General features: G+C 49.4%; 1 protein-coding gene across 2 annotated transcripts in view; it reads right to left on the minus strand.

The window, feature by feature from the left end:
* Positions 1 to 23523, minus strand: part of TTC7A (tetratricopeptide repeat domain 7A) — a 123350-nt gene extending 99827 nt beyond the window's left edge. Inside the window, exons 1-3 of one of the 2 annotated variants that reach the window (XM_070379626.1) lie at positions 23016 to 23523; positions 12833 to 12996; positions 4781 to 4949 (exon numbers count right to left, since the gene is read on the minus strand). In XM_070379626.1, coding sequence (XP_070235727.1) covers positions 4781 to 4949; positions 12833 to 12996; positions 23016 to 23199 — 517 coding nt within the window. In that variant the 5' untranslated portion in view covers positions 23200 to 23523. Of the gene's footprint in view, positions 1 to 3233; positions 3292 to 4780; positions 4950 to 12832; positions 12997 to 23015 lie in introns of those variants that run through there. The other variant, XM_070379627.1, reaches the window with a different exon arrangement.
* Positions 23524 to 23845: the final 322 nt, after the last annotated feature.

A 23845-nucleotide genomic window follows, 5' to 3' on the forward strand; every position in this document is an offset into this window, starting at 1 on the left:
ATGTTGAGCACCAGGAGTGACCTCATTTATCAGAAACATGTGGTCCAGGAAGGGAAGGGAGAAGAGGGAGAGAAGACTGGGAGTGTTGAAGAAATGACCCTCTATCCTCAAGGGGCTTCAAGTTTCGTAGGAAGACAGGCTGACAGCCACAAGCACACAGAATCAAACCAGCAGGGCTCTGCAAAGATGGGCAGTACTAAGGACAGGTCTTCTGAGAAGGGCCTTGACACCAAATTATCCTAGATTGTCTTTAATGCAAAGTAAATGGAAGATGTTTCCCCCAAACCAATCAGAACGGTATCAAAAGGAGGTATCTATTCATGCACCTCTGTGTTCACTGCAGCACTGTTCACAATAGCCAAGACATGGAGACAACCTAAATGCCCATCACAGATGAATGGATAAGGAAGACGCTGGAACATACATATTAATATGATGGAATATTAGTCAGCCATGGGAGCTTGGAAGACAACCACTGGCCACCAGTCCAAGCTCTGCTACTCACAGGCTGCACAATTGTGGACAAGCCTCAGTTTCTGCATCCAAAGAGTGAGCATAAAAACTCCCTTTCATTCTAGAGATGAACTAAAGGTCAATCCACCAGCCAACGAATGTTTATTAAAAGAGAGTTCCAGGACATTGTTTCTCAAACTGTAAGGTATATACACATCACCTGGGGATGCTGTTAAAAATGCAGATTCTGATTCAGTACATCTGGTGTGGGGCCTGAGTCTACACTTCCAATTTGGGTGGTGCATGTGATAATCCTGCCCCCGCTCCGCGCTCTGCCCCCATCACACTCTCAGGGTCCAGAGCGGGAGGGCCCACACCTCACGTTTCTGGGTATACCACAAAGTCAGATAACCAGAGGAGCTTGGAAGACTGGGGGATGAGGGGCCAATTGGGGGACTGCGACAGGCAGGGACAGGGCCCTCAGCTCCATCCAGGGCCAGCCCGGGACTTGGGAGCAGCTGGCCACAAGACAGGCTTATTTCTGTGTGGCAGACCCATCAACCCGGCAGCCAGAAGGAGCTGGAGGAACTGGGGAGAGGCAGTCCTTCCTTAAAGCCAGAGGCTTTGACAGAGCCCAACCTTGTCCCGGGGCCCATGTGAGGCCCTAAAATCCAGTCCTCTGCTTCTGGCAGGATCGGGTCAGTCTGATCCCAGGTGTGATGTTGGGGAACAGTTCATTCAGACAGGGAAGTGAAGCTGTTTTATTTTTCTATCTTAGTGAAAAGTTTGTAGTTTTCATATTGTTTCTGATCAAATTTGACATAGACAATAGTTTTTTCCCTTAGAGGGGTTGGAGGGTCATATATCTTCCTGTCCCCCACTCCATGCAATATACATGCATGTGCACATAAGGTTTCTTCACTTCAAGCAAGAGAAACCCACAACTGCTTCAACTGCTCCCCTCTCTCGAGCTCCTGGGACGATGTCTGAAGCTCTCCCTGAGAATCAGAAAGAATCTTCTGTTCTCATCCATGTCTCCCCAACTTCAGAGCAAGGTCAAGTCCGGGTGAGTGACCTCCCAGAGGACACACTGCCAAGTCCCTCTGCTTTGAAGGGGAAAGCAGGTGAGTTGAGTGTGTTTTTATGTCTCTCATGAGTGAAGAGACTCAGAGCCTGCTCTTGAGAAACCCACACTTACAGTCCCACTGAGCCTCCAGGCAGGGCGCTCAGGCCCCTCCCACTACGACACACGGCCTCACCCCCTTCCCTCCAGCCAGGTGGGCTGCAGAACCCAACTCCCTGCCCCACAGGAAGGGACCAGGTGGAACCACAGAGCAGACTCCAATGCAAGACGGTACAGAAGCTCAGCTGTAATGGCTTGGTCAGGCAGGGTACTGGGGAGCAGGTATGTTGGGCTTTCGCAGGAGGCCACCCAACATCTGCCGACAAAGGCTGAAAAGAGCAGCCTGGAGGGAGGGCATTCTGGTTCACACACAAGCGAACTGATGTCCAGGCCAGTTGTTTCACTTCCGCCAGCCTTTTTCATCTGTTACCTGAGAACTGACCTACATCATTTCCGTGATTCCTTCCAGTCTAGGACTCTGAGCAGCACCATCACAGAGTGTTTATGAGCTCTGGCTGCCTGGGTTCAAATCCTGATTCTGCCAATTCCAGGGACATCCACAAGGGTCCCTTCTCCTCTTTGCTTGTAACTCCTGGTCTAGAACATACGAATGAAGAGAACACCTACTCAGCGGGTTACTGTGTAGACTGAAGGAGGGCATACCTGCCGTGGAGTGAGGGTTTAATAAATATATATTGTTGTTTGTTGAACTCTGAGGCATGCTGCTGCCACCATTCTACTTACAGACTGAATGTTTGTGGGCCCCCAAGTTCATCCATTGGAGCTCTAACCGAAATTGGATGGTATCTGGAGATGGTGTCTTTGGGAGGTAACTAGGGTTAGATGAGGTCATGAGGGTGGGGGCTTGATGATGGGATTAGAGGTTTTATAAGAAGGTGAAGAGATCTCTCCAGGAGCCCACAGGGAGGAGAGGTCACGTGAGGACACATCGAGAAGGCAGCCACCCGCCATCCAAGGAGTGAGCCCCTACCAGACACCAACGCTGCTGGTACATGGATCTTGGACCTCACAGCCTCCAGAACTGTGACAAATTCCTATTATTTAAGCCACCCAGTCTATGACATTTTGTTGGGGCTTCCCAGGTGGCTCAGTGGTAAAGAATCTGCCTGCAATGCAGGAGACTCAAGAAACAATAGCTCGATCCCTGGGTCAGGAAGATCCCCAGGAGGAGGAACCCACTCCAGTCATTCTTCCCTAGAAAAGCCCATGGACAGAGGAGCTTGGTGGGATACAGTCTATGGGGTCGCAAAAGGGTCAGACATGACTGAGCATGAGTCAATGACATTTTGCTCTGGCAGCCTGGCAGACTAACACAAGCCCCATGCTCACAAATGGAGTCAGGACCAATGATGAGCCGTCCCCACCCCCTACGCTCTGCTGCGGAACCCTGCTGGATCCCCTAGACCCAGGAGAACCAACACCATGCACACTCTGGAGGCCACGTGCAATCTCAAGCACACACAGGGTCAGGTGAACCTCAGCATGCCAAGCAGCAGGGTACAGGCACCGCAACAGCACAGAGGGGGCAGGCAGAGAGGAGGCAGGCAAGCACAAGGCCACGTGCAGTCAGTGGGGGCTGGGAGCCAGCACAGCCAGATGATCGAGCAGCCCACGCCGGGGACACCCGGCTCCTTACCTCCCCTGCAGCACCTCTGACCACCGGGCCTGTGTTCCCCCAAGAAGCTGGAGGCGTGCTGGAAAGAGTAGAAAGCAGGAGACAGGGAGCAGTAGGTACCGAGCCAGGTCTACAGGAAAAAGTGCCGGAAAGGAGCCCTGCGGAAGGGTGTTAGGTTTGGGGAGTTGGTGGCAGAGGTGGTTTTCAAATGCCAAATGAAGATCAACCCCTGCAAGACCCCCCCAGCCTGTGCCAGGGGTGCAGAGAAAGGGACAAGACAGCAATGGGAGAAGACCCCAAACTGGACCATCCGAGATGGGCACCTGCTTCTCACAGCCTGGTACTGGTCTGTCTTGGGTGAAAATCTCAGCAATTTCCCAGGAGGGCATTAACAGTCTCTCAATGGTGAAAGGGACCCAGGGACTCAGGGGTGGACGAACAGCTCTCAAAGGAGGCCATGCCCTGCTCAGACTAGTCAGTCCTCTGGGACCCAAAGGAGACAGAAGACTGGGAGTGGGGAATCATAGTCCAAAGCCAACATCACAGGAGGTGGAGGTTCCAATCCTGGTTCCACCACAGATCTCTGGGTAACTCTAGGCGAGGTACCTTCCCTCTCTAGGCCTCAGTTTCCCTGTATATAAGATGGCAGAATGTCCCCGTCTACAATAGAAAAGAAGGTGACAAATACTCTGCCACTACCAGGCACCAAATCCCCACAGGGCCACATGTGTTTCTAGACTCTGGGGGTTGGTTTGTGCTGGAATAAAAAGACTGACCATCCAAGAATCCTGGTAACAGTCTGGACGGACAGGTTCCTGCGACCCTCACTGCCACCAAGAGCCACTGCCCAGGCTCTATGATCCCAGGGTTCAAGGGTCCAGCGAAGAAGGAGCTTGCAGTGCAAAGTCTGGGGCAGGGCTTTCACCACCATGTAACGCCTACAAGCTCAGGTCAAGGGCACTCTTTCCCCACGTGAGAATCCACAACCCCCATCATGAAATTCCTACATTACTAAGCCCATGTGCCTAGCTCCCCACCAGAACACTACTCACCCTGGGAGGTGGCTCTGACCGGCCCATCACAGGATCCCAGCACCACCCCCCTGGGCCACTCACAGCAGGAGAGCAGCAGATATCTGAGCAATTCCAGGTTTCTCTGCCATCAAGCACCTGACCTGTAGCCAACATCAATACTGGTGCCAGCCTGACGACAGGTGGCACATTTCTTAAGCCTTTCCCAACCTGGTTACACAACTGATTCCTCTTGTTCATGGTAACCCTGTGAGAGCAGGTTATTACGACCCTGTCTTATAGAAAATTCAACTGAGGCCAAGAAAGGTGAAGAGCTATATGCCCAAGGGCACACAGTTGGGTTCCTATCTGTCAACAGAGTGAGGGCGGGTTACCCAAGCCTTCTAACCTGACATTCAGCCCATACCTGCAGTCAGCCAGCGGTGTGGCTGGTTACCCTGGCAACCACCTGGCCGGTCAGTGCTCCAGGGACGTGGGGGTCAGAGTGTAATGACCTGGGCACAGTGAAGGGGAGCCCCGGCTGGCGCCCACACCTACCTTTAATGACAAAGGCCTCTGCCAGCAGCCGCATCTGATACAGGGGCTTGTTCTCCATGGACATGTCATCAATGCCGGCCCGCGCGTACATGCTGATGGCATCTCGATAGGAGCCTTCCACGTAATGCAGCTTGCCCAGGATCAGCATGGCCTCACACAGATACTGCGGCTGAAAGGACAAGGCCCACATCAACGGGTTCCTGCCACAAAGCCCCTGGCCCACCCCACCAGGTACCCAGGGATGAACACTCCCCGCTCTGAGCCATAATGGTTTGTCTAAGACCCTGCTCAGAACACCTCTCCTCTTCCAGGAAGCCTTCCCACCCCTCAAGTACACGTGGACAGCTCCCCTCTCTGCACACCTGTGGTCCCTGGCCTACACTGTGGCTCTTGGTGATATCTTCACACGAGTCCCTAAAAGTGTTGTGTGTGTGTGTGTGTGTGTGTGTCTTATGCTGCCAACTAGACTGCAAGTGGCTTACAGACTGGGCCCTGATTCCTTTCTACTGAAGCTCCCAGAAGCCCCAGAAGCTTCACCCAAGGCAGGCACTGGCACTCAGTTCAGGCACTTGCTTTTAATACAAGCAGGGAGTCAGAGACCCAGTCAAGTTTCGTGGGGCCTAGTTCAGTTCAGTTCAGTCACTCAGTTGTGTCCGACTCTCTGCGACCCCATGAATCACAGCACGCCAGGCCTCCCTGTCCATTGCCAACTCCCGGAGTTCACTCAAACTCATGTCCATCGAGTCGGTGATCCCATCCAGCCATCTCATCCTCTGTCGTCCCCTTCTCCTCCTGCCCCCAATCCCTCCCAGCATCAGAGTCTTTTCCAATGAGTCAACTCTTCGCATGAGGTGGCCAAAGTACTGGAGTTTCAGCTTTAGCATCATTCCTTCCAAAGAAATCCCAGGGCCAATCTCCTTTAGAATAGACTGGTTGGATCTCCTTGCAGTCCAGGGGGCCTAAAGCTTATATAATTGTGGGTCCTCTCTATATATATGTGTGTGTGCGTGCTAAGTCACTTCAGTCGTGTCTGACTCTTTGTGACCCTATGAAGTGTAGCCCTCCAGGCTCCTCTGTCCATGGGGATTCTCCAGGCAAGAATACTGGAGTGGATTGCCATGCCCTCCTCCAGGGGGTCTTCCCAACCCAGGGATCGAACCTGCATCTTTTACATCTCCTGCACTGGCAGGTGGGTTCTTCACCACAAGTGCTACCTGGAAAGCCCCATCTACACAGATAGATAGATAGATGCATATATGTATATTTAACCAGGTGAAAGGCCTTGGAAAGAGTCCTGCAGGTGAGGGGCCTGAAGCTGAAACCCTCACCCACAGCAGCAGGACCCCTGCAGGGAGACGGCCACAGCCACAAACGTGGCCAGAAGACAGGAGAGTGAAGGCCTGTGAGGCCACCACCCTTATCTTATCAGAATCCAGTGCCTGCACGCAAGCCTGTTTTCTTTCCCCTACTTGATCAAGTACTGCTTACACTCAGATCTCCGCCCCATATGAGCACTCTTGGGAACTCCCTCAGGACCCGAGCAGGTCTGGTCAGCCCTGCTTGAGAGTCCTGGCCTTGGACGTGGGCCCAGACTATTCTAAAATCTTCCACCTTCTGAGGCCATTGTTGGTAGCCCTCCGCCTCCACGTCTGTGCTCAGCCAGCCCACCACCCCTTTGGCCAGGCTCTGGGCACCACCCCCCCCACAGAGCTCCAGTTCTGTCCACGAAGCTCCGGGGAGATGCAGTCCTGGTCCCCACTCCCGGCCTCTGTCACCAACAGGAAGGTGTTGCCCTTGACCCCCTGTAGGGAGATCAGAGTCTCGGGTACTCACAACCCCAGGGGAAGCACCCACCACTCCTCACCACCTACTGCCTTCTCAGAAGCCAACAGAGGGAAGTGGAACACGGCAAAGCCCCAATCCCCTCCCTCACTGGTCCAATACACGTTCTTCCGTTGCTGCTGCTCACACAAGCCCCATCTGTAAGTCTCCCCTTCCCCTCAGTCTATGCAGATCCTCCACTCTTCTTCGGGGCCTTGCTCAGGCCCACCTCCTCCTAGAAGCCTCCCTGGCTACCAGAGAGCTCCCTTCTGCTGACCTCCCACAATGTCTCCACCAAGCAGACCCACTGGGCCCCCTGCATGCCTGACCTGCTAACTACAGACCTGCTCAAAGGCTGAATTTTTCAAGGGGATCTCCCCAATAGGTCACCTCTGCCCTGGGTCAGGGCCACAGATCACACACCTTCTGGAGGCGCATTTCCTCCCTGCTCTGTCCTGGATTTCCCCATTGCTGAGGGCAAGATAATAACAGCCACCCATCACCTCCCGTCACAGCGAAGCCAAGAGCATAAGCAGACGAAGTCCAGAAAAGAGCTTTGAACTTCTCTCTAGAAAGGAGCTACATAAACACAGGCCATGAGTAATTATTATTATTATTCTGTTCTCCTGTAAAGAAGGAAAAGGGCAGCTAAGCTCAGGACATGCTTCAGGGCGAGATGACACGGTGTAGCTTGGAGTGGTTCCTGGTGAACCAATAACAGTTTACAACAGAGCTTCCCCCAAGCTGGTGGAAAATTAAGGACGATGCGGTGAATGTTTTATAAAGTTAAAGTCATGCTAGTTAAAAAGCTGCCTTTAATTCTTAAGAATTAAGAAGGGCATAATTCTTAAGCATATCTGTCTTGTGTTTTGATGTTAAGATGTTTGTTCTTTTATGCATCGATAGTAACAGAAAATGGAATGGTTCTGCTGTTGTGCTTGGGGGCTTTGTGAATGTCCTTTCCTGGCAGAATTAAAAGTTGGCTATGCTCTTTGGGACCCATGCCTTTGAATTTGAACCTGGCTTGTCAATTCAACAGTGTGGGAACCACAGAGCCTCAGCCCTGTGGAAGGATGCTCTGCAAGAAGCCACTGGGTCTGGGGGACAGTCCTTCGACTGGACAGATCAGGGCTGTCACCGAGCCTTTTTGTGCCTCACTGTCTGTCAATAAACAGGGAAGAGTGACCTCATGTGTACACTCAGGTAAGAAGAAGAGGTGAGGAAATACTTCACAGATGCCAAATGAGATCTCTAACAGCAGGAGCCGCAACATAGCCACCCACATTAGTCCCAGTTTCTCAGTTCAGTTCAGTTCAGTCGCTCAGTTGTGTCCGACTCTGTGACCCCATCGCAGCACGCCAGGCCTCCCTGTCCATCACCAACTCCCGGAGTTCACTCAGACTCATGTCCATCGAGTCAGTGATGCCATCCAGCCATCTCATCCTCTGTTGTCCCCTTCTCCTCCTGCCCCCAATCCCTCCCAGCATCAGAGTCTTTTCCAATGAGTCAACTCTTTGCGTGAAGTGGCCAAAGTACTGGAGTTTCAGCTTTAGCATCATTCGTTCCAAAGAAATCCCAGGGCTGATCTCCTTCAGAATGGACTGGTTGGATCTCCTTGCAGTCCAAGGGACTCTCAAGAGTCTTCTCCAACACCACAGTTCAAAAGCATCAATTCTTCGGCACTCAGCCTTCACAGTCCAACTCTCACATCCATACATAACCACAGGAAAAACCACAGCCTTGACTAGATGGACCTTTGTTGGCAAAGTAATGTCTCTGCTTTTGAATATGCTATCTAGGTTGGTCATAACTTTCCTTCCAAGGAGTAAGCGTCTTTTAATTTCATGGCTGCAATCACCATCTGCAGTGATTTTGGAGCCAAAAAAAAAAAAAAAAGTCTGACACTGTTTCCACTGTTTCTCCATCTATTTCCCATGAAGTGATGGGACCAGATGCCATGATCTTCGTTTTCTGAATGTTGAGCTTTAAGCCAACCTTTTCACTCTCCACTTTCACTTTCATCAAGAGGCTTTCTCTTCACTTTCTGCCATAAGAGTGGTGTCATCTGCATATCTGAGGTTATTGATATTTCTCCTGGCAATCTTGATTCCAGCTTGTGCTTCTTCCAGTCCAGCGTTTCTCATGATGTACTCTGCATATAAGTTAAATAAGTAGGGTGACAACATACAGCCTTGACGTACTCCTTTTCCTATTTGGAACCAGTCTGTTGTTCCATGTCCAGTTCTAACTGTTGCTTCCTGACCTGCATACAAACTTCTCAAGAGGCAGGTCAGGTGGTCTGGTATTCCCATCTCTTTCACAATTTTCCAGTTTCTTGTGATCCACACAGTCAAAGGCTTCGGCATAGTCAATAAAGCAGAAATGGATGTTTTTCTGGAACTCTCTTGCTTTTTCCATGATCCAGCGGATGTTGGCAATTTGATCTCTGGTTCCTCTGCCTTTTCTAAAACCAGCTTGAACATCAGGAAGTTCACGGTTCACATATTGCTAAAGCCTGGCTTGGAGAATTTTGAGCATTACTTTACTAGCGTGTGAGATGAGTGCAATTGTGTGGTAGTTTGAGCATTCTTTGGCATTGCCTTTCTTTGGGATTGGAATTAAAACTGACCTTCTCCAGTCCTGTGGCCACTGCTGAGTTTTCCAAATTTGCTGGCATATTGAGTGCAGCACTTTCACAGCACCATCTTTCAGGATTTGAAACAGCACAACTGGAATTCCATCACCTCCACTAGCTTTGTTCGTAGTGATGCTTTCTAAGGCCCACTTGACTTCACATTCCAGGATGTCTGGCTCTAGGTGAGTGATCACATCATCGTGATTATCTGGGTTGTGAAGATCTTTTTTGGACAGTTCTTCTGTGTATTCTTGCCACCTCTTCTTGATATCTTCTGCTTCTGTTAGGTCCATACCATTTCTGTCCTTTATCGAGCCCATCTTTGCATGAAACCTTCCCTTGGTATCTCTAATTTTCTTGAAGAGATCTCTAGTCTTTCCCATTCTGTTGTTTTCCTTTATTTCTTTGCACTAATGGCTGAGGAAGGCTTTCTTATCTCTTCTTGCTATTCTTTGGAACTCTGCATTCAGATGCTTATATTTTTCCTTTTCTCCTTTGCTTTTCGCTTCTCTTCTTTTCACAGCTATTTGTAAGGCCTCCCCAGACAGCCATTTTGCTTTTTTGCATTCTTTTCCATGGGGATGGTCTTGATCCCTGTCTCCTGTACAATGTCACGAACCTCCGTCCATAGTTCATCAGGCACTCTATCTACCAGATCTAGGCCCTTAAATCTATTTCTCACTTCCACCGTATAATCATAAGAGATTTAAGTCATACCTGAATGGTCTAGTGGTTTTCCCTACTTTCTTCAATTTAAGTCTGAATTTGGTAATAAGGAGTTCATGATCTGAGCCATAGTCAGCTCCTGGTCCCAGTTTCTCAGTCATTATTTAATTTCTACTCCAGCACTCAGTACACAACACTGAGAAACGGCGGAGAACATGGGAATGTGGGAGCAGGGTCAGACAGGCTGACCAAAAAACTACGCTGCGGTCCTTGGCGAAGTGACTCACCTCTCCTAGGTCTCAGTTTCCTCATCTGGAAAATGGGAATAACAGTAAATACCACTGCAGAAGGTTACTGTGAGGCACCAGTGAGATGGGGCAAAACCTGGCACTCACTGGACACCGAAGTCAAGACAAATGGCTCATTTTCACCAGCCTCCAAAGCACGAAGCTGTACAGGATCTTGGAGGTGACTGAGGGCAGAAGTTTCCAAACTACCCTGAGGAGGTGCTCTGGGACCCACGTCTCCTCCTCACCCCAGGAGAACGCCTCAGAATGCATGGGAAGCCACCTGAGATTTCATCTGCTGCCAAGAAATATCACACCCCAGTCACACCTTTGCCTTTGGGGTAAGATAGAGAATCCCACAAACTACTTTTAATATTTTATTTTGCCTGATTAACATGGAGTTTTTAGCCTTGGTCCATATAACAGTGAATTTCTCAATGTTAGCAGTGCCTATCTTTGTCTCTGGTTAATAAAGCATGGTAAAATCTGTATTGAATAAATTTGATATGGTAGATAAAGCAGCTTTCACAATAATACATGTGGATACCATTCGGCAAATACAAAGAATGAGATATTGGCACGGAGATAGCATCAAGTGAGTTTTTGGTGCAAAAGAGCAACTTGAGAAGAACCCTATAACGCTAAGAAGAAAAGAAAGCTCCATACATGTGTACATGTGACTGTTAACATAGAGAAGGCATATGGAACTCACAGCAAGTGATGACCAGAGCTCAGCTCGGGATGGGAGTGAGCACGGGGGTTGGAGTGGAAACAAGGACTTATTATTATTCAAACTAGTTTTTTATTTTAGTGAACCTTTTTTCCAATAAGCCCGAGTCATTTTTATTAAAAAAAAAAATCTTTTAATATATAATTAAAAAGTCTACCGGAAAGAAAAAAATTTAAAGGGTCTTGATGGGAAAAACTTGAGACCTACCAGTCAAGTTCAGCCATTTTGATGGGCAGATGAGAAACTAGAAGGCCTGGAAGATCAGGGGACAGGCTCAGGGTCAAGCAGCTATTTTAATCCAGCACAAAACCTCCCAGGACTACAGTAATCCCTGTCAAGGAGTCTGAAGGCAGTAACCTTAAACTCCCAGGACAGTCTCCCCACACAGCTTACCGAAAACACACCCACTTCCTGGCCTGGTATTTCACTCCCAACTCTCTGGTCACGATGTCCCTTTATACCTAATTAAAGCCATCCCCTGATGCTCCTGCTAATTGACATACTTTAAGGAAACCCTTCTAAGAGGAACTTTTGGATCATACATTGCTTCCGTAGCTTAGAATGCACTGTTCTATCTGTGTAAGTCCATATCCTGACCCCTTTTAAGGTCCAGCCCCTAAATGGGTCCAATTTCAGAACTACCATCAGCCTGAGTCTGACTGCCCCAGCTCACCACAGGGACTGTCCCCCTAAGACTTGCCTCCCCTCATAAGCTACTCCAGTGGCATGCATCACAGTCCACCTTGGACAAGTGTTTAATAGGACTATCTTCTCAGTAGCCCTGCAGCCTCCCTGAGGTAAATATTTAAGTCAGGAAATACACTACTTTGGAATATCTCTTGAAAAATTACTTCCTCTTTGGGTCTCTAATGACATACCAATACTTCTATTACAACTCAGTATACACTGGAATTGAGAACAGTCTCAAACTTAAAGAAAGTGCATGAGAATCACCGAGAGAGCTTTCTTAAATGCAGATTCTGAATCGGATTTTGTATTTTTTCCCTTATATTTATGTTTGTTTATGTGATTATTTTGGATCTTCATTGCAGCATGCAGAATCTTTAATTTCAGCATGCAAACTCTTAGTTGTGGCATGTGGGATCTAGTTCCCCGACCAGGGATCAAACTTGGGCCCCTGCATTGGGGGTGCAGAGTCAGCCACTGGATCACCAGAGACGTCCCAGATTTTGCATTCTTAACAGCTCCCAGATAATACCCATACTGCAGGTGGGTGGACCATGCTTTGAGCAGTAAAGGCCTAAAGAAAGCTGAGACTGTACCTCCCTCTATGTCACTCTTCAATGCCTTGCATTCAGTAGATGCTCAATAAATGCACGTGGACTCAAACTGGACTGCCATGTTATAGAGTGCTTCCATTGCTACACAACAGCATATTTGCCTGTTTCCAACTAGATAGTAGGCTTACTAGGTTTTATTTCCCTGAGACCCTGGAAGAGGCCAAATGATCAGGGACAAACTAGGTCAACCAAACACTGTGTAATAGAAACATACAACTTGGGCCACAAGTGTAATTTAGGGTTTTCTAGTAGAAATTTCTAGTCACATTAAAAAAGGTAAAAGAGGTGAAATTAATTTTAATAATGTTTTATGTAACACATTCAAAATATTATCATCTGAATATGTAATCAACATAAAGAATTAATGATCTTTTATATTCCGCGTTTTGTACTGTCTTCAAAATTCAGTGTGTGTTTTACACTCACAGCACGTCTCAATTTGGATGAGCCCTGTGGCTAGTGGCTACTGTACTGAATGGCGCAAGGTTGACCCTTAAGAGATTCATGCTTCTCCAGCAACCAAATGACCCCAGCAAGGCTGGACAGCAGACAGGAGGGAGGAGAGAGGAGAGGCAGCCCCAGGCTTGCTGGGTAGAGGGCAGAACCGCTTACCGGCAGCTTCCCGTGGTTAAGGATGCTGCTCAGGTGGTTTCTGGCTTCATTCATCTTCGGCTCATTCTTCTCCAGCAGAGGGATGGAGTCTTTTATTGTGGCGTGGTTCCCCTTCAAACACTGCTCTAGGAGGGCCTCGGCCAGGAGCAATTTCCCCAAGTCATCTAGAAAGCAGGGCAGGAGTCAGAGTTGGTAAGTGAGGGCAGCAGTCCCCTCAACAGGGCGAGTGTGAAGACTGTACGCTCCCAAGCACTCCCGCCCCAGGCACATGAATGGTCCAGGTCTAAGAAAATAAAGACACAGATTCCACAAACTTTAACCAGCCTTTGAAGAGAAAACACAGACATTCTACCACGGTCACAGCACAAACTGCCCGCTTTGGTTTAATTTCTGCAGTGTAGCGGTTGAGGTGGAGTTCCCAGGACTTGGAACAAATTCCGGAATTTCAGAATTTAAAATGACAAAACCATATCTGTGCTCCACAGTGATAAGTTCTTACGCCAAGAAGGAACGTTTCCCAAACAACTGAAGAGGAAAAATAAGCATGGTGGCTTACACATTTTAGGAGTTTAGTGCTCCTAACTTTCATGTAACCAGAATTGGTTTTCTCTGTTTTTACGGTATTTGAACATGACCCTGGGATAACCTGGGCTTCCTCTGGGGCTCAGCAGTAAGGAATCCTCCTGCAATGCAGGAGATGTAGGAGATGTGGGTTGTATCACTGGGTCAGGAAGATCCCCTGGAGGCGGGCATGGCAACCCACTCCAGTATTCTTGACTGAAAAATCCCATGGACAGAGGAGCCTGGTGGGTTACAGTCCATGGTGTCACAAAGAGTCGGAGACACCTGAAGTGGCTGAATATGGCACGGGACTGGGATAATCTAACAGCCAAGCGGAGTTAAGGCAGGAAGCAGATTTACTGGTGTAGCAAGGCAAATCCTTGAACATCTTCAATCCTTGGCACTTTCTGGAGTTCTCTCACATACGTTAGCTCATCTATAGACCTCACTACTTGGCTAGTGATTTTATACTGCTTGGTTTAATTTGCCATCCCCCCAACGGCACTGAAAACTCCAGTCTTGGGGCCACCACATTTCTGCTACTTACAGCAGGGGCAACCTGGGTGAAGTGGGATCCGGGTGCTCAGGGTGCAGGGTTTGAGGTTGACGGTGATTTAGGGATAGCCTCAGGTGGCTGTGCTTGGTGTGACTGGCTCATGGCCCAGTCCCCTCGAACAGAGCAAGGACCACTGAATACAGGCACCCAATAAATATTAGCTGCTGAGCGAAACAGATCTTTTCCACTCCCCCACGGGGAAGCCATGGGGCTTCGGGACTTCCATGCGGATCCAAAATGCCTCCAAGAAGGTGAGCTCAGTCCCACTTCCTCTAGAGCTCTTCCTGCTGCCAGGATGGCATTCTCAGACCTACTCAGAACGCCACTCTCTCCTTACTCTCAGGACCACTGCAATTTGCTCACAACTCAAAGCCATGGGTATACAATTGCCTGTCCCTGAGTAAGAGTCTTTCTCTGTAAGGGAGATGCCCTACAGGGAGTACCCGGGAAGTCCAGACCCAAGAAAACTATAACAGGGTGTGTGCCCTCTGAGTATGCCATAGCCTACAAGCCCATTCTTTGCTACTGACCTCATGGTTTCTAAAATTAACATTTGGATGAAATGGGCAAAAATGATGGCTCAAACTATCATCCATTGCTGGTGGGGCAAAAGTTGGTGGAACCGCTATAAAGTACAATTTGGTGACATATGATAAAATTATTCCTTGCACATTCCATTGACTCAGCAATCCCATGGCTACAGACATCCTCAAACATGTGTAAAACAACTGACATATAAGGCCATTCCTGCAATGTTGTTTATAATAGCAGAAAACTAGAGACAACTTTTACGTCCATAAAGAGGAGTCTGATTAAATAAAGCATGATACATTCATTAAAAGGGACGCCGTACTACCATATAAAGAAATTAGGAAGTTCTGTATGGGTTGTCATGAAATGAACTTCAAGATACACTGATCAGAAAGTGGAGCACATACAGTGGGCCACTGTGCATTTATGCATGAAAACACACAAAAGAATGACATAAACATCTGCTAACTCTGCTGCTTTATGGGGAAGGGGCAGAAATGGAGGGAGGCTTTTCACTCTTTTGGTTACCTTTGGAAGACTGACCCATGTGAATATATTATCCAGTCAAAAATAAAATTTAAATCAACTCAAGAATAAAGGGAAATATCCTACGTTTCCAAAATCTTCAGGCAGGAAGGGAAGTGAGCTGCTTAGAAGTAGGTGCCTGAGCAGCTTTTCTGAGCTGTCGGCCACGGGGCAAGTTGCTGTCCCCTTCTAATGTATAAAACTTGAGGCAGAGTTAGGAACTGGCTGCTTCCCAGGGAGGAAACAGCAACCCACCCCAGCGTTCTTGCCTGGAGAATTACATGGACAGAGAAGCCTGGAGGGCTATACAGTCCATGGGGTCGCAAAGACCTGGAGAAGACTGAGGGACTGAGCATACACCCACTTCCCTGGGAACCGAAACCCTCCCCAGGCTCCGCCTCCTGCGCTGGTCCCGCCCCTCTGCGGCCAGGTGCGCCTGCGCACACAGCTCCCGCCCCCTCCACCCCGCCCCCCAGGTCTGCAGCCCAGCCGCTGGACCACCAATCCCACCTCAGCCACTCAACTGCCCAGCCCAGAGCTCCCTTGAGCTCCCTGGCTCCTTTCCTTTCATGCCACAAGAAACCAATTCCTTCCAGGCAAACCTCAATCTTGAAATACTCTCCAGGGCCCATCAGTTCATTTCAGTTCCTCAGTCGTGTCCGACTCTTTGAGACCCCATGAATCGCAGCACGCCAGGCCTCCCTGTCCATCACCAACTCCAGGAGTTCACTCAAACTCACGTCCATCGAGTCGGTGATGCCATCCAGCCATCTCATTCTCTTCTCCTCCTGCCCCCAATCCCTCCCAGCATCAGAGTCTTTTCCAATGAGTCAACTCTTCGCATGAGGTGGCCAAAGTACTGGAGTTTCAGCTTTAGCATCATTCCTTCCAAAGAACACCCAGGACTGATCTCCTTTAAAATGGACTGGTTGGATCTCCTTGCAGTCCAAGGGACTCTCAAGAGTCTTCTCCAACACCACAGTTCAAAACCATCAATTCTTCGGCGCTCAGCTTTCTTCACAGTCCAACTCTCACATCCATACATGACTACTGGAAAAACCATAGCCTTGACTAGACGGACCTTTGTTGGCAAAGTAATGTCTCTGCTTTTTAATATGCTATCTAGGTTGGTCATAACTTTCCTTCCAAGGAGTAAGCGTCTTTTAATTTCATGGCTGCAATCACCATCTGCAGTGATTCAGTTCAGTTCAGTCACTCAGTCGTGTCCGACTCTTTGCGACCCCATGAATCGCAGCACGCCAGGCCTCCCTGTCCATCACCAACTCCCGGAGTTCACTCAGACTCATGTCCATTGAGTCAGTGATGTCATCCAGCCATCTCATCCTCTGTCGTCCCCTTCTCCTCCTGCCCCCAATCCCTCCCAGCATCAGAGTCTTTTCCAATGAGTCAACTCTTTGCATGAGGTGGCCAAAGTACTGGAGTCTCAGCTTCAGCATCATTCCCTCCAAAGAAATCCCAGGGCTAATCTCCTTCAGAATGGACTGGTTGGCTCTCCTTGCAGTCCAAGGGACTCTCAAGAGTCTTCTCCAACACCACAGTTCAAAAGCATCAATTCTTTGGTGCTCAGCCTTCTTCACAGTCCAACTCTCACATCCATGCATAACCACAGGACAAACCATAGCCTTGACTAGACGGACCTTTGTTGGCAAAGTAATATCTATGCTTTTCAATAAGCTATCTAAGTTGGTCATAACTTTCCTTCCAAGGAGTAAGTGTCTTTTAATTTCATGGCTGCAGTCACCATCTGCAGTGATTTTGGAGCCAAAAAAAATAAAGTCTGACACTGTTTCCACTGTTTCTCCATCTATTTCCCATGAAGTGATGGGACCAGATGCCATGATCTTCGTTTTCTGAATGTTGAGCTTTAAGCCAACTTTTTCACTCTCCACTTTCACCTTCATCAAGAGGCTTTTGAGTTCCTCTTCACTTTCTGCCATAAGGGCGGTGTCATCTGCATATCTGAGGTTATTGATATTTCTCCTGGCAATCTTGATTCCACCTAGTGCTTCTTCCAGTCCAGTGTTTCTCATGATGTACTCTACATATAAGTTAAATAAGCAGGGTGACAATATACAGCCTTGACGTACTCCTTTTCCTATTTGGAACCAGTCTGTTGTTCCATGTCCAGTTCTAACTGTTGCTTCCTGACCTGCATACAGATTTCTCAAGAGGCAGGTCAGGTGGTCTGGTATTCCCATCTCTTTCACAATTTTCCAGTTTCTTGTGATCCACACAGTCAAAGGCTTTGGCATAGTCAATAAAGCAGAAATGGATGTTTTTCTGGAACTCTCTTGCTTTTTCCATGATCCAGCAGATGTTGGCAATTTGACCTCTGGTTCCTCTGCCTTTTTTAAAACCAGCTTGAACATTAGGAAGTTCACGGTTCACATATTGCTGAAGCCTGGCTTGGAGAATTTTGAGCATTACTTTACTAGCATGTGAGATGAGTCTGCAGTGATTACCTCTCTTCAAAATAACGGAACTGTCCTCGGAACACATTCTGCTCAAAGTGTGGTCCATGGGCTGGGGCAGGTCTGTGCATGTTTGTGACCCAGTCCTGCAGGTGAGTGCAGAAATTTATAACGTATGTTTAGAAACACTGATAACCATGTGACAGAACAATTGCTGAATCAAATACTAAAAAACTGGGGGTGAGTGGGTATCAGTTTATGTATTTTAAGAAAGTATCAGAGCACAATAGATTGAGAATCTAAAAAAACACACAAAACCCAAAATCCAGAACATAAAACTGAGCCTTCACCACAGATAGCTTGAGAAGCACTACTCTAAAACACAAGAGTGCCTTTTACTGCCAAAGGAGGGCTGATGTTTGCTGAGGGCTCACTGAATACCTGGTGGCTCAGCAGTAAAGAATGCCAGTGAAGGAGATGCAGGAGATGCGGGTTCAATCCAGGAGATGCGGGTTCGATCCGTAGTCAGGAAGATCCCCTGGAGGAGGGCATGGCAACCCACTCCAGTATTCTTGCCTGGAAAATTCCATGGACAGAGGAGCCTGATGGGTTACAGTCCATGGGGTCGCAAAGAGTCAGACACAACTAAGCACGCACGCACGTACTGAGGATCAGGTACTTTATCATTTAGTATCATTTAATCTGCACAACTCTGAAAGGTAGAAATTATACTCATTTTATAGGTGACAATAGAGATGCAATACTGTTATGGTCACAACCCACCATAACGTAACGCAACCAAAGAACAGTGTGTCTTCCCCACATCCCATGCAGAGCAGAGCCTCTGATAGTCTGGAAATGAAGAACAGTCTAAGGAGCTGTAGACAGTAGGTTAAAAGCTAATTCCAAGGTCAGGAATAAGAACAGTTCTCACCGTTACACATTTGTGAGTTACAGACTATTTTGTAAATTAACACTCCGGGGCCTTCTCCAGAACCCTTTGCCCTCCCTCTTCACTCCCCACTCAGTCTCTGTTTTTCCACTTAGCAGACACTCAAAGTGGATGTTGGGAATTTACTTTCTTTTCTTCCTTGTCCAACTCTCCTCCCTGCTCCAGATTTTCCATCCCACTGTCCTCAAGTGGTCAGTCTATGGAACTGAAGACTATTCTAGGTTTTCAGTTGTTAAATAAGGACAGAGGTAGATCGAGGCTTTCCTATCCTTCTCCAAAGGTAAAACAAATTGCTCTTTATCATTTTAGTGTCTGACATCTACTCCCTATCCTGGGTCGGGTTAAGTGTTCCAGCTTCTCCCTTCCCAGGGCATTAGAAAGGCCTTTCTCACAGACAGTGCCACAGACTCTGACAGCCTGGCTCTTGATTCTGGCGGCCCAGCCTAGCCCTCTGCCTTAGCAGAGGCGCAAAGGAAGCCCCTACTTAGTGGCCCCCCAGTCTTCCCACCTTGTTTTGGAGGCCTCTGGGGCCAACTTCCTTTCCATTCTTGCCCCTCTCCAGGCCTCTCAATGGGTAACAGGTCATAGGGACCCACTTTAAGGATACCAGCCTCCTCCCCAGAACCCATACTTTCAGGGCACAGCGCCCTTCTCTTCACTTCTCAGTTCAGTCAGGAAAGCTGGGTCCAGCCAGTGGGCCAGGTGCTCAGATCAGCCCCTTCCCTCCTGGTCAAAAGGGACACATTGGTCTCTGCAACTGCTCACTTCACAGAACTGCAAAGGGTGGGACCTTCCAACCGCAGCAAGAGGAGGAAGAGGGCAAAACTCGTGACAGGCCACCTGCCTCAAACACACTCCCTCTGACTTCAGCTGAAAAAAAAAGCTCAGAACAATCGCCAGGTTTTTTAATCACTAATTTAAAAGGGGGATAATTACAGATTAAGAGACTTGAGCTGAATGGACAGTGTGGCAGAAGTGATTAAAGACAGTATAGTAAAAGAATATCAGAATTTAGGCGGCGACAATATAGGTGTCTACTGCAAAATTCTTTCAAATTTGTATGTTTGAAATTTTCATAATAAAGTGTCTTAGATCAATCCATTAACCAAATGCAATGTGTGGCCTTATTTGGATCCTGATTCTAGCAAATGAACTGTAAAGTTAAGCATTAGATGAAGGGGGGCTGCAATAATAATATGGGAGTTTTATTTTTCAAAAGAGTTCTTGTTTAATAAATAAATACTGAAATCACAATGCGGGGGATAAATGGGCCAGGGTATAGCTCAAACAAGACTATTCATGGGTTTGTGATTACTGACACTGGTTGATGGATACATGAGATTCATTTTTCTACTTTTTTGATGTTTAAAAAATTTTTCATAATAAAGGTTTTTTTTCTTTTTTTTAACCACTTGGATGGGATCCTTTGTTTCTACATGAACAAACCCCATTACAGTTAGCCACACTCTGGGGTTCCCCTGCTGCATCCTGACCAAATCTAAACCGGATATGTTTGAAAGAAAATGCACAAACAGTAACAACCCCTTTCCCCCTGGGCAGGTGGTGGGGAGCAATCTCCCCAAACAAGAAAGGAGGGGTATAAGGGCCCCCTTTGGGGGAGCATTTCCTGATCCTTCACTCCTTCATCTCTGACCAGAAAGAGGGCCCCCCCTCCAGCTGGGTCTTCCCCTCCTGCTGCCTGGAGTGAAACCCAGGCCCTGGGAGCTATTCTTTGCTTCTGGAGGAAACCCCACAGATACAGTGGGGCCTCAGTCTGTAAAGCAGGGTTCAGCCGGGGTTCAGCTTCCTCCCTTCTCCCAAATTATGTCATTATGTTGACGCTTCTGGTCCTTGACTGTAACAATCTAATCGACCAGGTGGGACTTTTAAGAATCTCCCTCTTGGGTTGCAGTGGGGGGTGGTCAGTGCCAACACCACCTCAAAAAAATAGGCTGCCAGTCCTTCCAGTGATAAGGAACTCAGTGGAGAAACAACCAAAGTAGCAGACAATCCAAAAATGCCCTACACGTGGGCTTTGGAAATCACTTGTTTTCCTTCCTTGTGTGTGTCTGTGTGTACATGTGCGTGTGTGCATTTTGGAATAAGTGTATCTAGATTTAACAGTGGGAGAAAATAACTTATAGAACCAAACCTCAAAATTGGCAGTAAAGACCCCAGTGCCCGCAGCCTCCCTCTTTGGGCTGGCCAGTACTCACCGTGAAGCCCAGCCAGGCTTCACACTGTCCCTGGTAGACTTGGTGGGTGAGACTCATGTTTGGGTACACATTCTCTGCCACATACTACTCATTATGTGACCTTTCTGGGCCTTGGTGTCTCAAGTGGGGACAATCATTCCTGCCTTCCCCACTGGGCTGTTTACAAAAAAAGATTGTTCAAGTAGAAGAAGCACTTTATAACTACACATACCATTTATAACTATGCCATGCCAGTGCTTCCCAATAATGCTTCATAGCATATGGTCAAAGTAAGTTTGAGAAATGTGTGTTTATACTCTAACCTGGGCTTGAATATCACCGACAAGTGAGCACATGAAAGGCTCTGAGAAGTCCTACAGTTTTAAAACATCAGTTTAACCATATTGAATCTATTAAGCCTAATGTCTTAGCTTTGGGGATTCCCCAAACTCTTTTGTCCTGCAATACCAATGACTTAATTAGTCAACCTCCTTGAGATGTCTAAAGACCAGCTTAGGAAGCACAGCCCTGTGGAGCCTCCAGGAGGCCCTGGTTCGTTTCGTGGGCCCAGCATGTTTCTCTGAGGTGCTGCCAACCTCACTCAGATTCCCACGCACTGTCCAGGCCCCAATGCCCTGGCATGGGTCAGTTTCCCTTCCACGCTCACCAGCCCCACCCTACCACATCACCCCACACAGGGGAGAGAGGGAACCTAAAATTTATCAATCCTTCCCATCAGTTTCTCCCACATGCATCTTTAGCTCTGGCCAATGCAACTCACTGCCACATTCAGACCTACCTGAGAGTCTCAGACCAACTGTCCATCCCTGGCATCTAGCTCCCTCGGTGTCCATCCATCCTTCCTCCTCACCAGGAAACAATACTCTGCCTTTCCCAACACCAATTAGAGGCCAGCATCGGTTCTGCTGTTTCCTGAAACCTCCCCTGTCTCTGAGTTCCACAATCTCGCACACAATTGCCCTCTGATCACCCCTCTGCTTCCCATCCATTTTCGTCAGGTCTTCAAGCTCAGTTTTTGTGTAATACATCCTTGAGAGGTAATGGTGCAAGTAGTTAAAAGGATGTACTCAGAAATCTGGGTTCAGGAACTTCCCTGGCAGCACAGTGGATAAGAATCCACCTGCCAATGCAGGGGACACAGGTTCCATGCCTGGTCCGGGAAGATTCCACACGCCGCAGAGCAACAAAACCGATGAACCACAGCTACTGAGCCAGTGCTCTAGAGCCCAGAGCTGCAACTACTGAAGCCCTTGTGCCCAGAGCCTCCTCCACGACCAGAGAAGCCACTGCAATAAGCCGGTGTATTCCAACTAGAGAGCAGCCCCAGCTCTCCACAGCTAGAGAAAACCCACAGGCAGCAGCGAAAACCCTGCACAGCCAATAAATAAATTATATATAAACCTGGTTCCACCACTTATTGGCTGGATGATAAGTTGCTTAAGTAATCTGTGCCTCAGTTTCCTTGTCTGAAAAAGGCAAACAAGAGTACCTGCTTCATGGGGTTGTTGGAGAAATTAACGAGTTGATTACAGGGCTTAGACACTGGCACACAGTGAGTGAGCAAGTTACTTATTACTGATATTATTATTATCATTCTGTCTCCTTACAGAGCCTTCCACGGGCTGGGCAGTCCTTAAAACTTTATATCTGTATTGATTTACTGCCTGCCTCCTTCCACAAAGGCTCTAAAGTTGGTTTAGCACAGAGAGGGCTTAGGCAGGGCTCGCCGGGCTGAGCTGAAGGTACGAGGAACAGGATTTGAGGTTGGAGACTGGGGCGGGGTGCTCCCCACCGCCACATCAGGCTGCTTTCCCGCCTCGGCACAAGAGCCCAGCCCAGCCAAACCAGCCCTACTGCTAAAGTCACCGACTGCAGGACTAGAGGCGTCCTGAAGCAGAACATAGAAGAGGAAACTAAGGCTTAACCAGCCCTCTTTCCCACTTCACCACTCCACCTTGGCGCTCGTCAAGCCCGCAACCGTACTGGCTGTGCACAGAGCTCCGCTGTCAATTTGACGGGGGAAGAAGGGGAGGGCAACGAGAGACAGATAGTCTTCACCTGACAGAGTTTAGGAACCGGAATGGGGGTTGGAGGGGTGGCGCCGGGGTCCAGCCCACGCCCTGAGCTGATATGTGTTGGTACCACCATTTCACAGAAGTCGGAGTAGCCCACAAGATCGGAAACGGCAGAGAGCAAAACCCGTTTCTCTTCCCCAAAACACCTTGCACGTGTTTCTCCTGGGGCAGAAGAATCTTCCTAAGTACCCTGGCTGTTCCTAACATCAGCAACGCAGGACGAGTAATACCGAAAGCAGCCACCTCCCGCCCCAGGCAGTCGGGGCCCGCTTCCTGGAGGAGGCGGCGCCTTTCGCGCGCTCCGCGCTCGTGAACCGGCCCCTTCCCTTACTCACCGGTGTCCAGAGAGGTGAACCCGGCGCTCGGGCTGCCTCGCCGGCCGCCTCCGCCGCCCAGCACGACTACCGCCTGCATCTGCCGAACCAGCTCGGGCATGCGGTCCCAGTGGCCCTCGGCGCGGCAGCGCTCCAGCTCGCTCTCCATCTTCAGGTGGGAGCCGTACGCGCCCTTCGCAGCCATCTTCGAGCGGGCGCAGTCATGGGAGGTGCGGCCGAGAAGTGGAGACCCGGCCGGGGGCGGCGTCCCGGCTGGGGCACACACGCGGGCGGGGTTGACGGGGGCGCGAGCTGCGGCCGGGGCCCGGGTGGCAGCGGGGGCCCTGGCAGCGGAGGGCGGGCAGCAGCCGCAGCACCCAGCGCACCGCCCGGCACCTCCGGGCTGGGACTCCGGCTGCGCGACTCGGACGCGTCCAGGAGCAGCCTCCGCCTCTGCAGCAACAGCTCCTGGCGCCGTTGCCGCCGCCGCTGCTGCAGCTGCTGCCACAACCCCCGCCCCGGGCCCGGGCGCCGCCAGCAGCGGACCCGCCCCCGGCCGCAGCTCCACCCCCGTGGGGGCGTGGCGCGGCCTCGGCGAGCCAGGCGCGCGGGCCGCCAACGCGGCCACAGCAGCCAGGCGCGCGCTAGGCGCTCGCGGCCGCACCGGCGCCACCCCCGCGCCGCCGCCGCCACTGCAGACTCGGCGCTCACTTTAATACCGCGCGGAGCCCCGGCGCCCGGGGGCGCCTCGCTCCCCACCCCTCCCCATCCCATTGGGGCTCTTGGCCTGGGAGACCCCCGCCCCGACGACCCTGCTTTGTGTGGTGGCCCCGTCACCACCGCTGCCCCGG

The sequence above is a fragment of the Bos mutus genome, chromosome 11, assembly GCF_027580195.1.
Source record: "Bos mutus isolate GX-2022 chromosome 11, NWIPB_WYAK_1.1, whole genome shotgun sequence".
NCBI lineage: Eukaryota > Metazoa > Chordata > Mammalia > Artiodactyla > Bovidae > Bos > Bos mutus.